This window comes from Podarcis erhardii, assembly GCF_964252035.2.
Source record: "Podarcis erhardii genome assembly, chromosome: 8".
NCBI classification, from domain to species: Eukaryota; Metazoa; Chordata; class Lepidosauria; order Squamata; family Lacertidae; genus Podarcis; species Podarcis erhardii.
The window spans coordinates 63493082-63511612 of NC_138499.1; the positions used below are offsets into that span (position 1 = coordinate 63493082).

Genomic DNA, 18531 nt, shown 5'->3' on the forward strand with positions numbered 1-18531 from the left:
GGCAGTTTAAAAACTAAAAACATAAAATCACTTTATACAGTGGCAAGATGGCACTGCAGGCGGTGTCCAAGGCAATTCCTTCCCTCCAACATAATGATAGGCTTTTCTAAAGGTCAAAAGTGAATAAAAACCTGTCTGGTCAGTTAAGATCTCTACTATACCAACAATACATAGCAGTGGGGTGCATGAGGGGTCTTTTGAGGGGGGTGAACCTTATTCCCCCCCCCGCATCCTAGCTCCCACTGGAGTATCACTCACCCTCTTTAAAAATCAGATCCCACCCTCTACCCACTTCTCTGCCTTACATATAAAAAGGGCAGACTGGTGAACAACCAACCATGTCCACCCCAGAGTCAAATGGAATTTCAGACCCAGCTATAAGACATTTAAATTATTCAGACACAAAATACTTAAGTGTTTGAAAATTCTGGTCCACCGGCTATTAAACATCCCCAAATAGAAATACAGTATACAGAAAGAAAGAATTTGGATTCTTACATTTGTTTTCCATAGTATGGATCCAAGAACAATAATCAGAAGCTGCATGCTTAACACACTAAGCAAGTCTCTTTAAAGAATATATTACATATTTTAAATATTTCATTCTGCATTGGCCATCTTTCCTTCAATCAATACACAGAACTTCCCAAATATTTTAATCGCACCAAGCCTAGCCAATTCTTGGAACATTTGATTTGCTAGCAGCATATTTTCTTCTAAGTATGCTACTTGAAAAAAGAACTGTTCCATGCAATAAATCTTAAAATTGACACAGAACTGAACACAACAGCACTGAGCGCAACATTTTCCACAAGCTATACAAATACTTGCTTCTCAAGGCATAGGGCTGGAGACTGTTTCGCAAATTTGGTGACAAAACAAGTTATTGCTTTGCAATGCCCACAGTACTAAGAAATACATTGTAGGTGTGATTGTCTACAATTTTGCCTTTGAGAAGAGGCAAGTTACTGCTTCTAGCATTCCTCAGTCTTTAAGTTAGTTTATATTTCCAGTGTAGTCCACATAGTTGAACAAGTTCCCCATTACTCTTCTGCATCTGGGCTGCCAGAGTTTCAGGTGCTACAAGAGAACACAGTCATGCTACTAAAAACAGCTTTCGGTTTTCACCAGCAGATGTATATGTCTGTGTGACATTATATTTTAATTGGCTGGAAGAAATGCTGCCATAAGTACTGCTCCACTACTTCATCTGGGTGACTAGTAAACACTAGTCTAATTGTGTGCTTTTGTCCTTTCGTCCAAATTTCTTGAAAACGAAAGCAGTGATGGGAAGAGGTCTATTAAATTAAGATTCCAGTAAAGCTCAAGGTACTCCTCCCACTAACTACAGAAATTAGTATGAGTAGCTTCTACCAAATACCCACAGGCTAAAAGAACAGGAGAAATCAGTGAAACAAGCCTTGCTTTATAAAACAAGAAATACAAATGTAAGACACTCTCAAATTGCACCAAGGTGATAAATATCTAAGCAAGTGCTTTTCATAAATACCCAAGAGAAAGAGTTATCTGGTGTTTCACAGAAGCAACAGATAATGGAAATAAAGACTCTGCAAAGTGCTATGCCAAGCTCCTACAATGATGTAAAATGCAGGCTGATCCTTAAAAGCAGATACAAAACACAAGGAAGATTGGCAAAGGGCTAAAGCTCAGAGATAGAGCACATACATTATTTTCAAAAGATGTCAGGCTTGATTCCTGGCATTTCCAGGTAGGGCTGGGGAAGACCTCTATGAAACCCTGGAGAACAGCTGCTAGCAAAAAACAGTGAGCTAGAAGGACCATTGGTCAGACTTGCTCTAAGGCAGCTTCTATGTTCCTATGATAAGGTTACCAGATTTTTTCCAATGAATCCGGGGACACTTTTCAACTTCAGTAGGAATTATAGGATTTTGTCAGGGGACTGATTTGTAAATCCGGGGACTGTCCCCGGGAAACGGGGATGTCTGGTAACCTTATGCTATGAAGCATATTCCAACAGTTTTGCAGATGACTGGTTTGATAGTTTGCAAGTTACAACCTATAAAGGTAGATCACAAAGGTTGGTCAGTGACTTCCATGCTATTAAGAACTGTCTTCCAGAAAGCACATACTAAGTTGAAAAAGTTCACACTCTCAATTTGCATGCATCATAACCACATTGGATATTGCATTCATTTTTGTTTGTTTCAAAACATCTGAGTGATGCCGATTTTTCCTCTGCCCTACTTGATTTAGGAATTGTGCTACGGCCTGACTTGCACTGTTTTGCCAACAACCTTTTACTCAAGGTGTTACAAGAGTTACCTACATTTAGATACAAGTCATAATGACACAAACCTTTTGGGTGAATTTATACAGAACTAAATTTGATGATATGTGGCAAAGATACAATATGGAAGCAGCCATTTGCATGGAATGCTTCAAGTCCGACTGTACACAGTAATGTGATGAAATCACAGTCCATATCAATAACAACAACAACAACAATAATTACAATAATAATAATAATTTTATTATTTATACCCCACCCATTTGGCTGGGATAAACCAGGAGATGACAAGCTGGAGTCTTGCCAGACACCTACAATGTGGCAATGGATTCAGATGAACAGACACCGAAAAAAATCTTTTGGTGGCTTCACTATCACTACTGCTTGTCTCTCATTTCTTGACCACCAGTAATCCTGGCCCTAGCCTACAGCTTCCCAGAATGTTGGTGCTTAGTTGCCTCAGGAATCAGCTTTGTTCATATTTCTAGCGTTGAGTTTGGTAAAAATACTGCAGCGGTGTGAAGAAAGAAATAGTCTGCTAAGACTGCTGATCGAAAGGATAAAATAAAATAAAATTCAGTACCCATGGCTAACAAAGCCATTCTAAGTACAGGTTTCATGAGTGCCCAAGATGGACCCAAAAAGAACAGTAGCATATCCTAGCTCATACTCTTACTGACTGAACTTGGGGAAGGATTTGGAAGGAAGAAAAATCTGAAAAGAAGCGACCTACTTTGTCAACTTGTAAAATGCTTCAGGATGAGAACAGAACTCGCGCGGTGGCGGCGCAGCAGCAACAGGAGGTTCCTTTAGCTAAAGTGGTGTCTCAGGTTAAGAACGGACCTCCAAAACGAATTAAGTTCTTAACCCAAGGTACCACTGTATATAACAACAGAAATGGAAAATTTGTGCCATTGTGGAAGTATGCAGAAGCAACCTAATATATTTCTATACCCATTTCGGACATCTGCATGCTGCCCCATAATGTTAATTTATCTGAGTGACTTACAAAAAACAATAAATGGTGTTTGTGTGTAAGCGTGTGTGTGAGAGAGTGTGCTTTGCAAGAGCTTCCAAGGACAGATTTTAAGGTTCCAGGAAACTAAACAGTCCCAAAGGGTTCAGTTCAATAAAGGATCTGTGCAATCCATGAGCTTGCCTAACCAAGCTCTGACAAGTTTCCTGATCTAACAGAGCTAAAGCTTTAGCAGCGTCCTTTTCCATAACTCCCTCTCCCAGATCACCCAACCTTCCTACAATTGCATGGACTTGTAGCCAGACACACAAAGAGTCTATAAAGTACTCTGCCTAAATCATGGTTAAGTCAGGTTGAAAACTTGTCCAAGCTTGGTCAGAGCAGTTAAAAAATCACAGTTTTTCTTGGCTCTTATGGGACTGTTCAAGGACTACAGAGTTCCCAGGTGTCTTTAGAAAATCAATTTTGGGGGGGCTTTTGCTCACATGTTCAGAAACTGGACAGGTGTCATGGGGGGATGCTTTTCAACATCAAAACCTAAAATTAAAAACCAAATACAGTTTTGTCTTAGCTCTACTACACAGGATGCAGGCTGGACCTTTCAGTTGCCCAAGGCAGTGATGAAAAATCAGAAGAACTAGGTTAGGCATTAAAGATAGCATTTCTGTAATTCTCCCAAGGCAGCTATGAACAAAGCATGCAAATGAAGTCAGAATCTTTTCAAACACTTTCAAACTGCTCAGCCTTTAAGCAATTAAAGGAAACTATAGAGGCAAGCAACAGCTCTATAAAACCACAAATACACTCATCCTTGATGTGCTTTCTTTGCAGTTCTATTCAGAATCCCATGAGGTGCTGATCTGTCTAAAGTCACCTAGTTATGAAAAACTGCCCACATGAGAACATTTTCAGCTATGCTATCAAAAGAGAGAGACCATCAATTCACAACAAATACATTTTTAAAAAATGGACACAAAATAGATTTATCTAATAAAACCCTAGAGAATGCACTTCTGAAAGTAATTTCCCCTATAAAGTAATCGAAAAAAAACAACCACTAACATGTTTTCCCTTATTTTCTGCCTTTTTTCCAGCATGGCAAAGGGTGGTATCATTGGTCATGCTTTCCTATATTCTGGTACTGTATCTGACCTCCACACTTGATTACCATGGGACTGCAGTTGAAGATTGCCTAGAATCTACAGATGCATTTTGTACTACCTGAAATTGGATTGGCTGTTGGGAACATATATTTAACTTATGCTTAAATAGCTCCACAAGCTCGTTTCAAAGCACTACTGTTTACCCTTAAAGTCCCTAAGCGGCTTGGGATCCAGGTACCTAAAGGACTGTCTGCTTCTACATCAAGCTGGAGAGGTCCTTCTCTGGGTGCCCTTGTGATCAGGGAGAAAGCCTCTTCGGCTGTGTCATCCCATTTGTGGAACTCTCCCTGGGGAACATCACTCAACACCTACTTTGATGTCTTTTCAGGGCCAGGTACAGATTTTTTTATTTATCTTCCCTGGGCTTTATCACCCAAGGAGTTTATCACTTGGTTCTTTTTACACTACACTTTTGTTTTGTTTTATTGCATTTCTATTATTACTTTGTAAACTACCCTGGACATTTTAAAAATAATAATGGTACAGAAGTCCAATAGGTAAACTTTTGAACCAGAAGACTAAATAGAGCCATACATACAGACATGTATGCAAACATGAATAGATTGTGGAGAGCTGCTGTGTAACAATGAAATAAATAGGAAAGGATCAGTGTATATTATGGCCATGCTATTCGCACAGCAGTTAAGGTAGTGAAGGAATGGTGGCCTGTCAGATGTTTTTGGACAACAACTCCAGTTATCCCTGACCACTAACTATGCTCACTGGGGCTGATGGGAATCCAACAACATCTGGAAGACTGCCACAGGATCCTCATCTATGGGGTAGGGAGCAATTCACCACTGTGAGCAACACTGCCTAAGAAACAGCCAATGAAGAGAATATAATATTATTATGGGAACCCCCACACCCATCCTACATTGCTAGCGTATGTAGCAGTTCATGAATGTACCTTCTAATAAAATGTTCATACCTACAACAATATAAAAACCCCAGAGTACTGTACTCTCCATAAAATCGCAGAAAGTACTCTCCAATAAATCCTCAATACATCTACCATATAATTCCTCTAGATCACGGGTGTCAAACACAAGGCCCGCAGGCCGAATCCGGCCCGCCAGGCCTCGTCATGTGGCCCGTGTAGCCGCCGCCGGCCGCCACCTTTTATTCTCGCTTTATTTTTATTTTTTACACAAGAAAGCCGCCTCTTCAGCGCATGCGCGGCAGCCTACAAGCCAGAAAACGTCTGCCCTCTAGCGGCGCCGGCCGTTCTACACAGGAAACCTCCACTTCACATGTCCTTTACATAGTCCTACAGATACAACCGGCCCTTTGAGGGTGACCAAACTGCTGATGTGGCCCCCGATGAATTTGAGTTTGACACCCCTGCTCTAGATCACGGATAGCTAACCTGTGTCCCTCCAAGTGTTATTGGACTCCACCTTCCATCAGCCCCAGTCAACATCACCAATGGACAGGAATGATGGGAGTTGTAGTCCAACAACATCAGCAGAGCCAAAGGTTAGTCACCCAAGCCATAGATCATGGCTGGAGTATAAATATTTAAATTCTCCAGGTCTCTCCAGATTTTATCTTCCTAGTCTTGTGGGATCTGGAAACCTACTGATGGAAGGAAGAACTGCTACAGCATTGCTTTGTAAGACCAGCATAGTGTCAAAGTGGTTGGCAGATTTTTATCTCCCTAAATAAGGCACAAAAAGGCACACATGGACCCAAAAACTCAGGCTAGGAGGCAAAGAGAAAAGAGAAATCTTGGGAAACCCATCAGCTGGTATGTAAGGGGTCACAACGTTGGGAAAAATGCAAAGAGCAAAGTTAAATGAGATTTTCTCCTCCCTTCCCCTCATTCCTCTCTGTTTGCTTTGCTACAAAGTTGCTGTTGCATAAGCTTCTGCAGAAAAGGTCAGGGAAGTTCCACTACTTCAGCTACGAATCATATTCTACAAGGAAGAAAACTGTAATGACTGTGCTTATATGGCAGGCGAAGTTCACCATTTAGAAAGCAGTACTTAAATGAGTCTTGAGAGAGAGAAAACCCAACTAGCATCTCAAAACACGTCAAACAAGTAACATATTAAGGAGAAAACCAAATTGGTCAACTCTTTGAGATTCTGGCCCACAACATCTGGCACCACACTGGCTACTCCTGCCCTGAATTTTTGCATATTCCTTCTATCCCTTTGATTTTTAGTATTTGCTGTTTATCAGCATAGTTTTAAAAGTGTTCTGGGAACCCACACTTCATTTATAATGGAACAGAATCAACTATTTTATTCAAGAGGAACTAGATGTTTAGAGACAAAATTTGGATAATTTCTCAAAAATGCCAAGAGTCTTTCATTTAGAAAAGGCCCTCCCCCACCTTGCCATCCTAAACTGTCTTTGTTACTATTGCCAATGCTGAGTTTCTAAAGCCTGAGGGAAGGAACACTGATTAGTTATAGTACTGGCTCAAGAGACACATTTGCAGCAGTGTTTACTAGAAACGCAGGATTCAAATTAACATGCAGGTACAAGTCCATGACTGTATCTAGCTGCCTGTTTCTTAAACTGTGAGGTGAGCCTCCCTAAGGACGTATGAGTAGTTGCTAAGCAAAGAAAGAGAATTAGGTAGAAAAAGGAAGAGAATGCAAGAAGCAGATTCCAGAAAATATATAAGGGTGGGGGGTGGAGAATAACAGAAATAGAATCTCTGCTAAAAGAACATAATTAGGGGTATAAGGAACTGCACTGCACAGTTGTCTTTCCTCCCCATCAGAATATGCAACTGACTGCCATTGACTGTTCATGATCTCCAGCTCTCCCATCAACTACTGCCTGATTCTTTTCCATGGCAACTTATGGGAACTGAACTTGGGGCCCTCATCATGCTCCATGTCCCCTGCAACTGGTCTAGTTGCCATGGGGGGCGGGGGCGGGGCGACAACATTTTTATTATTTTGATAAGCACGAACTAATACACAATTCACTTAAGTGACACATAGTTAATAACACATTTTTAACAGAAAATGTTAATACAGTGGTACCTCGGGTTAAGTACTTAATTCGTTCCAGAGGTCCATTCTTAACCTGAAACTGTTCTTAACCTGAAGCACCACTGTCAGGGAACTGCCATCGGAGCCAAAGGGAGAGGGAGGGCTCCAGAGGGATTCCGGAGAGCGTCCCGGGAGGGAGAGAAGCAGCCCATCTTCTGGGGAAGGAAATCAGTGTAGCACCAGTGGAGAAGGGGGGCAGATGGGGGAATCGGTGAGGTGGCTCCATGACTCCTCGCCGGAGACCAGTGGAGAGAGCACAGGTCCTCCGCTGCCCACACCCTCCCTGCGCAGAAGGCTTCAACGCAGGGAGAGTAGGCGGAGACTAGGCGTCAAAGAGCTTCTTTGCTGGAAGAAGTTCAAGAAACGCCCACTGACGGATTCTGCCAGCGACTGAGACAGCCAAGGGTGAGTGGCTGTCCGGACAGAAAGGGTTCACTCAGGCAGCCCAGCCAGGTGTGGCACAGATTTTACGCACAAGCAACCCCTAGAACCATTACAACCACTTTACCTAATGGGGCCTCCTGCTGCCGCCACATCACCGGAGCACGATTTCTGTTCTTATCCTGAAGCAAAGTTCTTAACCTGAAGCACTATATCTGGGTTCGCGGAGTGTGTAACCTGAAGCGTATGTAACCTGAAGCATATGTAACCCGAGGTACCACTGTACATGTTTAATTTGGTGTTTACAATAAAAATATTGCTACCATACTACAGTTTTCAAAACACTATACTCTTTATTGTTAAACTCCTTAAAATATTGTCTATCCTTAACATATACTTTGAGGCTTCAAAACATGCACATTTCAGTAATCCTTGAGTGTCAGCCAGGCGCAAAAAAATGGCACCCAAACATTTTGAGGTTAACCCTTCCCTCCCCAGTTGCAGAGGATAGCAGCTATCTGGGGTGCAACACCTTTCCCACATAAGCATTTAGGAATGAAAGCTTTATTGCTATGGGGGGGGCACAGAAGCAGCAAGGAGGGGAGGCTGTGGGACCAGACTGGCAAGCCCCACAGGCTGCATTCAGGCCACTGAAAACCCATCCCTCCCTCAGAAGCTGCTTAAGCAGCAGCGCAGCAAACATATGTTTGTTCTGCTGCTGCTAAAATGCATAGCAGAAGACTGTGAGACTGTTGCCCAGAGTTGTTTACAGATAGTTAACCTTTCCTGGAATGACATACATTAGGATATTGCGGATCCACAGTCTGGAACAAACATCATCCTAATGCAAAAGCATATTCTTTCCTCAACTGCAGACAGGCCTTTAAGTGTCACCTCTCCCTTGTGTTCTTTTCAAGGGCTTCCTCTTCATTCCTCTCATTTCTGAGAAGGTACAAAACAAGAAGCAAGTGTTTGTAGGGTTTTAGATAGCACAGACTTCTTTTGCTCTACCACATTAACACTGGAACTGAAACACTGATTATTTCGGCTTTCCCATTTTGGAATGAGGGCTTTCCTTTGCTCCCTGCTTTTCTATCCTATATTCCCAATTCAAAACAGGACCACTGTGCTATAATTCTCTAAGCCACCCAACGCAGAGAGTTTCTACTAGTACAAAATTTTCCTTAAATATTCGGGGTGATCTCAAAATATACATACTTGTTGACTCTCTCCAATAAAATGACTGTTAGAAAGGAACTTGAGGTGCTTTCTTCGAGCCTCAATGAGGCTTTTGGACTCTTGATTTTCCAAGTTTTCATTAAAAAAAACCCATAAACTATTATTGGTCAGGAAGTTACTTGGGAAATTTAAATTCATTCTCCGAATGTACTTTTTCCAATTCTCAGGGAAAGTGTTACTCATTATTTCTCCAGCTTCACTACCAACAAAGCCTTTACGATTCTCATGAGGCATGAACTGCAAAAAGAAACCACCTTGTTAAAATTTTGCAAATGCTTTTTAACTCTTTCCCCAGTGTTCTTGATTAACAAAACCACTGACTGTTTAATATTATACCTCGTTTCATAACAAAATTTCAGTGGAAAACAGAAGGTCTTTGAGACAAATTGTACGCAGCTTTGAGAGATATACAGCTTATGCAACAAATCCACAAAGAGTCATAGGGCTAGCCTGCATGACTTCAACCTACCAATCTATTATCGGGAGCACAAGTCCTACAGTGACCATCACACTTTGCAAAACTGACTCTATACATCATACAAGACACAGGCAGAGATTTTGGGAGATCAATAGCATTACAGGCACAACTGCTTTGACACAACACCTGTAGGAAAAAAAAGTTCCTCTCATTTATATGAAATTTGGTTACAGAACCTAAAAGCCTTGAATATTTTTCTGGCATAAAATTTCATAGACTACAGCATCTCACTAGTTTACAAAAGCTTATGCAAAAAAAATAAAAAATAAAAATCAGTATTTAGGATGTCAAAATGCTAAGTTGTTTTTGCTGCAAAAGACGAATACAGAAACCCATCTGAAACTCATTTTACAAGTTATTTAGCATTGGAGTTCCGCTAATAAATATTCTCTACCCACTAACTACTGTATTTTTTGCTCTATAAGACACACTTTCCCCCTCCTAAAAAATAAGGGGAAATGTGTGCGCGTCTTATGGAGCGAATGCAGGCTGCGCAGCTTTCGCTGAAGCCAGGAGAGCAAGAGGGATTGATCCCTCTTGCTCTCCTGGCTTCAGGGATAGCCGCTGAAGCCAGGTGAGGCGCTTCGCTGGAGAGGTGCTGCGCAGCTTTCCCTCTCTGCGCAGCGCCCCTTCAGTGAAGCGGGAGGAGAAAGGGAAGGGGCTCCACTTCTCCTGCCGCTTCGCTGAAGGGGCGCTGCACACAGAGGGAGAGCCCCTTCCGTTTCTCCTCCCGCTTTGTTGGAGAGGCGCTGAGCAGAGAGGGAGAGAATTTTTTTTTCTTGTTCTCCACCTCTAAAATTAGGTGTGTCTTATGGTCGGGTGCGTCTTATAGAACGAAAAATACAGTACCTATGAGACTAGCAGCCCCTCCTAAAAGCTGGACCACTGGCACATTTAAATGTTTCACAGTCCCAGTTGGCCTTGGCATTGTCTTTTGGAGGAAATTTAGAAGTTTAGATACAGAAATTCAAAAGAATGAAGATCTTCAAATCACATGCAGCTTTAACATTAAAGTATCCAGTCCAGGACAACTTGCATAAGAATGGATGTGAGGTAGTGGCTAGGAGCATGAATGATGACTAGAAATACTCATCCTGCGTCTCTGCTCAGACATGCACCACTGATCTCAGGGAAGCCACTACGCCTCTCAGCTGCAGCTCTCTAGGATGACAACACTGTTATACACGTCAGCAACGTGTTTAACACTCCAGTGATGCCCATGAAGTGCTTGGAGCTCTTGGTAAAATGAATTATACAACCTGTATTTAAAAAAAAAAACTGTTCCTCTTTTTAGCCCTGCATCTCAGCTCTATCCTTCCCATTGAGGTGCTATTATTCATTCATAGTGGTGAAAGAGACACCCAGTTCTTCCCAGCCCTTACGTTGCCTCTTCACACACATTCTTCTGGGTCCTGAGATCTGGCCTGAAAAGGCTCTATGAAAACAGTACACACATGTCAATATCTGAAATAAAAATATTGATCCTAACAGGACTAAATATTTCCCTCCAGACTGAAGCACAGATTTTGCAATAGAGCCTAGACCTGATCCATTGCAAGCACAGATGGGGTTGCATCAAGATGTTCTACAGTATGTTCACTCCAAAACTGAAATATGTTTATACTGGAATCAGACTGCCAAAAAGAGCCTCCCTAGCTTTAATATTAAACAACAATATTTTAAAAAGCCCTTGTCTATATAGGCTGCCACTATACATATATATATTTTCCCATGTCATGACATTTTTTCAGCTTTTGCAATATACATGTTCTCTTTTAGCTGAGTGTTAACGATGCTAAATAAACGTTAATTTATAGAAGCAAGACTGGCCAAGTAACGTGACCCAAAAAACCTGTTTGGTATACTGTACTGATCAAATAACGGCCCACTGGCACACCTAATCCTTCGGACGATTTTTGCAACCCACTCCACAGTCCTTCCTTTGGTACACAGTGAAGAGTTCAGCCAGTCCAGGATCAGTATTTTTAGTCTAGGCAGCACCCTGCCCACAAAAAGGGGCAGCCTTTTATTTTGTTCGGGGAATAGCACTACCCAGATTACAAGTGGCGCAGCAATCCCTCCTGCTGCTTTTAGTATGGACAGTACTTCTACCAAAGGAAACAAAATATGCACTGTAGAGACTTGCTCATCATTTCCAGCCTGCCGGACACTAATCACAATGCCACAGATGCTTCTGGGCCACTGCAAATGCTTCCACTCAACCCCAAAGCAGGAAGCACACTGCTTCTCAAGAGATGGGAGTACAGTACCATGCAAAATGACAACACTGCTACCCTGTTCTCTGCCAAAAGGAGCTGAGGAGAACACCAGCACCACCAGCAGGCATCCTGAACAGATTGGCCTTTGTGCATCCAGCCTCCCAGGCTGTAGGTGTATTAAACTTATAATAACTATACCAGAGAGGTTTATGTTACAGTGAAATTAAATTCTGAATGACTGCAATGAATTGTTCACTAATAATGGGCATATTCACCAACAAATGCGTATGTTCTGGTGGAAACATAGAATTGTAGGATCTGGAAGGGACGCTGAGGGTCATCTAGTCCAACCCCTTGCAATGCAGGAATCGCAAACCTCAGATGGAGGAGAGTCCACCAGCTCCCGAGAGAGTCTGTTCCAACAGCTCTTACTATCTTAAAGTTCTTCCTGATGTTTAGTCAGAATCTCCTTTCTTGTAACTTGAAGCCCATGGTTTAGGTCCTACCCTTCAGAGCAAGAGAAAACAGGCTTGCTCCATCGCCCATGTGACAGGCCTTGAGATATCTGAAGATGGCTATCATATCTCATCTCTGTTTCCTCTTTCCCAGGTTAAACATACCCAACTCCCTCATCCATTCCTGGTAAGACTTGGTTTCCAGACCCTTGGTAATCTTTGTTACCCTCTTCGGCACACATTCCAGCTTGTCAACATCCTTCTTAAATTGTGGTGCCCAGAACTGGACACAGTATTCAAGCTGTGGTTTGACCAAGGCAGAATAGAGCAGGACTATGACTTCCCTTTATTGGGACACTATATTTCTGTTGATGCAGCCTAGAACAGTGTTCACTTTTTCGCTGCAGCACCATACTGCTGACTAAAGTTAAGCTTGTGGCCCACTACGACCCCTAGATCCTTTTCACACGTACTTGTGGCAAGCCAGTTGTCCCCTATCTTTTATTTGTGCAGCAGGTTCTTCCTAAGTGTAGAACCTTACATTTGTGCCTACTGAATTCATTTCATTACTTTGAGCCCAATTCTCTCTCTCTTTTAAAATAAGATTTTATTAAAGCTTAATCAGAATACAATAGGATAAAAAACCTAATCTAAAGGGCTTTTTTATTTATTTATTTGATTTAGGGAGCACCTGCCGCCACCACCCCGACTACGCCTATGCATCCTTCTCTAAGTGCTCACAGACTGACTGGTAAATTATCTGTTCTAAGACCTTTCCTGGTATTGATGTCAAGCTCACCAGTTGGTCTTCTTTTTTTCCCTTTTTGAAGATGCCTCCAGTCTGCAGAGATCTCACTCGTTCTCTAAAAATTCTCAAAGGTTATAAGACAGAAGCTCTGAGATTACTTCTGAAAGGTCCTTTAGTACCGTTGGGTGCAGCTCATCAGGCCCTGGAGGTCTGAATTTACTGAAAGTAGCTAGGTGTTCCCCTACCACCTCTCTTCTCCTATCTTTGGCTACAGCTCCCTTCTTGCCTCGTTTATTCTGTTATCAGCAGGTTGGGCATTGCTTTCCTTTCCTCCGAAGACAGAGTCAGAGTAGGTGTTGAGCAAAGATACCACCAAAGAAGGTAGCATTTTGAAAGTTTCTCTTAGCTTCTTTCTCACCAGCCCAAATAGTTACCATTAAATAAATGAATGCAAATCAGTACAGACAAATCAAAATGCATACATACAAAAGGTTTTTTTAACCTTTTGGTTTTTTTAATGCAGATATAGTAACATTACATGCTAAAGTGAGGACTAACTGAAGATAGGATAACTTCCTGATGCCTGAATAACCAAAGCAGCAGGAATTCTTATTTGGTTGGTTGGTTAAGTCGCTTTTGGTTGCCCTGGGCAAAAAAAAGCAACTGACAAATTTAATCAATCCATCAATCAATTAATAAAATATTTGCATTCTGTCAGATGCAAATAGCATGCAGTAAAAGAGGCAGTCTACTACCTATATACAACGGCTGTTAGAAAAGATGACAGTGCACTGTACACTCAATTTCTAATGTGTTTAATCAGTCTGCACTTTTCATATTCCATTGCTATTTCACTCCATGTTTCCGTTTACACCCACATGTATATATAACTGCCAGCTTATGACTACACTTTATGCATCTGATGTCATGGACTCTAGTCCACATAAGCTTGTGCCATAATGAATTTGGTAGTCTTTAAGGTACTGCACTACTCTGTCGTTTTATATTTGACCTTACAGACCAATACACTTAGTCATTTGTTCAGTCTCGGGGATTAGCCGGTACAAGTGCTGCACTTCAGTCAGAACCTTTTAGGCCAGTTAGATTTCATTAACTCAGCAGTTATCTTTAGACCCAAGAAACAGCAAAATAAAACAAAAAATACTGCAAGATCTGAAATCATCAATAAGAAGGCTAACAAATACTGGGTTTTGGGTTTAGCAAGAATATTTTGCACAATATCCTACAATGTTCAAATGGAAAATCTGAGAAATTTGCTTTCCTTCAGCTCGGCCAGTATTTTCATAGGGGGAAAAAAAGTAAAACTGCGAATGAAGCGGAAAATGAATTGATGGGGGAAATGACAGCAGAAAATCTTCACTTCTATTTCAAATAAGAATCATTATACAAAAATTTCTTATTAAGATTCAAGTATATATTTACAGAACACTCTAAAAGCAATTTATTATTTTGAATAACTGGGTATTTATATAAATTTGTCTGAATGATTGCATACTATAAATGCTATAATGTTTTCATGATTTTAAGACAAAAGGCTTAGGCTATAATCAGGATTATATACTGCACAGAATCTTGAAGAATGTGCAAGAACCTTCTATTGTAGCAGAATTTACTCTTTCTTAACCTAGCTGTTCGAAAGCACGTCAAAGTGCAAGTAGATAAATAGGTACCGCTCCGGCGGGAAGGTAAACGGCGTTTCTGTGCGCTGATCTGGTTCACCAGAAGCGGCATTGTCATGCTGGCCACATGACCCGGAAGTTGTACGCCGGCTCCCTCGGCCAATAAAGCAAGATGAGTGCCGCAACCCCAGAGTTGGTCACGACTGGACCTAATGGTCAGGGGTCCCTTTACCTTTACCTTTAACCTTAACATTAGCAAGAGATAGAATATTATTGTTTTAATTCTGTAAATTGGAATGGAGGCTAAGGGATAGTGATTTGCCTCCAGCTATGCAGACAAGCACCAAAAGCCAGAAACAATGGGAAACAACCTCCAAATTTTACCTGGCAAACAAGATTGCTTCAATAAATGCTGGTGTACATGGAAGCAAGCCTTTGGGATGTAATGGGTTTGAAATTTAGCAAATGTAAAGTTAGAATCTAAACTGACAGACTTCTGATGAAGACCTTATTGGTGAATGTAAGGTATTCCTATAGGATAAGCAGAAAGATCCCAAAAATATTATAAAATACTTGCATTCAGAAAGGATTTTTAGCATCAGGGAAACTTGTAAACAAGTTTTCTCTAGTATAGTGACTATTTTAGAAGTACTTCATGCAGCCTTCCTATTTTTTTATATATTATTAGAACAAATGCAAGCTAAAAAACAAAATGTTTAAAAGGAAAAATTAAGAAAAAATAGTGTCCTACTGAAGATTAAACAATCCAAGTTTATACGTAATCCACTTACATTCCATTTTGCTTATCTGACACACCTTCAATTACATGTTTTCTTGGTCTCCTCTGATTAATATACCGCACACAAATACAACATAGCTGATGAACTCCCTTCCCAAAAGGTAGTCGCAACAGGCAAGTTTGTTTATTAACATAATATACAGTATGTATCCTTAAAGCATCATAAAAACTCTTCTGTAGTTCATAGAATTTTTGTTGACTAAAGACTTAAATCACTTGTTAAAATTAGGAAACTATAAAGCATTGCATCCTTGTTCGCTTAAAAACTTTAGCTCAGCAAAATATGAACTTAAGACCTTTTTTAAAGTGTCAAGTTTACACGTTTGCCACTTTAAAAAGCAATGCAATGCAAGTGCAAAACTCCACTGAGGTAGCATTAATTGTCAACCTGCTAAATGCCTAAGGCTAAAATCCTAATCACACATACTACAGAGTAAGCACCAGAACAACACAGTGGGACTTACTTCTACGTAAATATAGATTGCATTGCACTGAGTTATGGAATAATGTCTTAATTTGTCAGCTGGCATCATGAAGCATTTGAGACATAAATACAGTATGAGGAACCTAAATGTGACACATAAATATTAATGAAAGCAAAGGCTGTTAACAGAGATCCTAAAAAATCATGCAAATCTGTTTATCAGATCCAGTTATCTCAGTTGATCTTCCACAATACACTGTTCTCAGAGTGGCCAATATAATCAGGATTTGAAAAATCCTAGATGCCTCAATAGACAGGTCAACTGGTAATTTGGAAATATTCATTTGACTGTATGCAAGGCTTGTAGCTAAAAATGGTACACTTGCTGCCTATGAAACGGAAATATTTTCCAGCTCCAAACACAACGTATGTTTTGCAATGTTCCACTGACAGAGCAGACAGTGCCCCACACCCCTGTTCTCTGGCTGACAGTGCTTTTAATCTAAAAGCTAGGAAAAACTGGCCACAACGACCCTTTCCTTTCCTTTTTTTTTAAGATGGTGCAATATTCATGCTACAAGTAGGTTCAAAAGCCAAAGAACCACTTCAGTCCCTATTAATATCCCATATGCCCATAATATTTAACTCACAATATATAAGTATATTTCTGAATGGTTCCACCCTAGAGACTTGAGGCAACTTACAGCATATTAGCAATACAATAAGGAGTGTGAAGTAAGATAATTAGTTGCCACATAAAACCAGGTTAAAACTACTCCACTGTTGGTTAGGCTCCAATCTTCACATACCAGGCCAAATCAGAAGTTACATCACTTTTAGAAGATGCTTGGATTCAAACTCTAGTAGATGCCCAGTTACATTTAAAAGCAGAGTGCTTGTAAATTGGGGTTGGAAACCATTGAGAGTTTTATGTAAGCTGCTGGATCCTGTGAGAATTCAGTGAACCACATCTTCACTTAAAACACATGCCTTGCTGTCCCAAATGGTTACAGATTTCAGTATGGACACCTTGCTGAAAATGTTGCCCAGGTGTTGACAGTATACGGTGCAGTGAAAAATCCTAATATCTGAGTTACAGTTACACGGAGCAGATGGCATGTCCCATCTTTATCTAAGCACAATGTCAAAAGTAAGAGATTATAAACATTACAGTGGCATTAGAGGCACAGAGATTCACAGGTGTAAATGTTTAGAATCAGAGGGCTAATCTCAGTGAACAAATTTGGGCTCAAGTTTATACCAAGAAGATTTGCTCAATTTATGAATGACAGCTGCAGAGCAGCATGGCAGGAATAGCTTTTGAACATTAAAGTGACTGAGAAGGTACAGGGAATGCAACCAGTACAAAACCAAGTTTTGTAGATGATTTTCTTCCATCCTTCAACACGATTTTTCACTGGTTACTTAAATCAACTATCCAAAATTAATTTAAACTCACTGGCCCTAATCTGGAGAGCTGTGTGTGTGATGTACCTAAACACTTAACACATGTTCAAGGCTAATCAGCCAGACCAAGAGGAAGAAGGATCTAATTTAGTTCCCACCCATCCAAACAAGGAGCTGTGTGCACTGTCAAAGCTGACAGTACTAAAGATCTACAACTGCGTGCGTGGCTACTAAATCCAGCAATGGGAACTGCACATGTAGCCAATCACTGCTGAATGCAGGGCCAGGAAATCTTATAAAAATCCAGGTGACTTTGGTGGCATGTGTCCTATCATCATTGACTGTTCCTTCAGCACAGTTTAACTGAAAGCTGGATGGCTTCTGAAAACAGCAAAAGCTATTTCAAATGCCACAGATGCTTCAAGAAAAACCTTAAGAAAGCTTATACTCAGTAAATGTCAGGCCACATACCTGTTTGGACTTTAGCAGAAACCTCTGACAATTTGGCACTCTAATAATTACGCTTTTTAAAAAAAGAAGTTACATCTTATCACCAAGACCAGAGAAGTGATAAACTACCCCATTATCATCAGTGCAGTGCAGTTAAACAGAACCTACTTCATTAACATGCATGGAAAGTTTCTACCAGTCTCCACAAATTTCAGGCTACTTACTATGAACCAGCCAATAGAAACACAGAAGAACCAAACAGATAAGGGAAAGAGAGAGAATTGGTATTTCAACTACCTATCATCCATGTGTGTAAAATGCTATGAAACTGAAGCTGGATCTAGGAAAGAGCCCATGTTGAAAGTTTTGAGTCTCTGTGTTTGAAAGAAATGGAATTTGGATGACACTGCTAAAATGTTATTTAAGTTATTTAAGCCCACTGATTTCAATGGGTACACTATGAATATGACTTAGATATCATTCAATGAACATTTCTTCTAAATTATTTTAAGTACAATGATCAATACAGTATATGCAAGCATTTCTATGCTGCACTTTAGCCTGCGTTCACCAGGCAATTCACATCAAAACAAGAAAAGCAATCTAATTTGTTAAGGTCTATGATGATTTGATTTATTATTATTTGTGTATTTTTATCTTACCAAAGCAGAACTCTTTTCTTACCTCTCAGATTTCTAGGATTTATTTGTTTTGTTCGAGGCATTCTCATCCAGTCATAGGCGGTTTTCCAAAAGTGGAGAATAGACCGAAAGCAGCTCCATAAACATGCCAATGGGGTCAGTCAATCCACATACTGGGGGGAAAGATGATAAGATTAGGCAAGGTCATAAGCAGCAGATCTAGAACTA

At 40.6% G+C, this 18531-nt stretch overlaps 1 protein-coding gene across 1 annotated transcript in view; it reads right to left on the reverse strand.

Moving 5' to 3' along the window:
• The window catches only part of HIVEP1 (HIVEP zinc finger 1), a 79041-nt gene that overhangs the window by 59472 nt on the left and 1038 nt on the right, over positions 1-18531 (reverse strand). Inside the window, exon 2 of the mRNA XM_081872958.1 lies at positions 18347-18476. Within this exon, the coding sequence (XP_081729084.1) occupies positions 18347-18392 (46 nt within the window). The 5' untranslated portion in view covers positions 18393-18476. The remainder of the gene's footprint in view (positions 1-18346; positions 18477-18531) is intronic.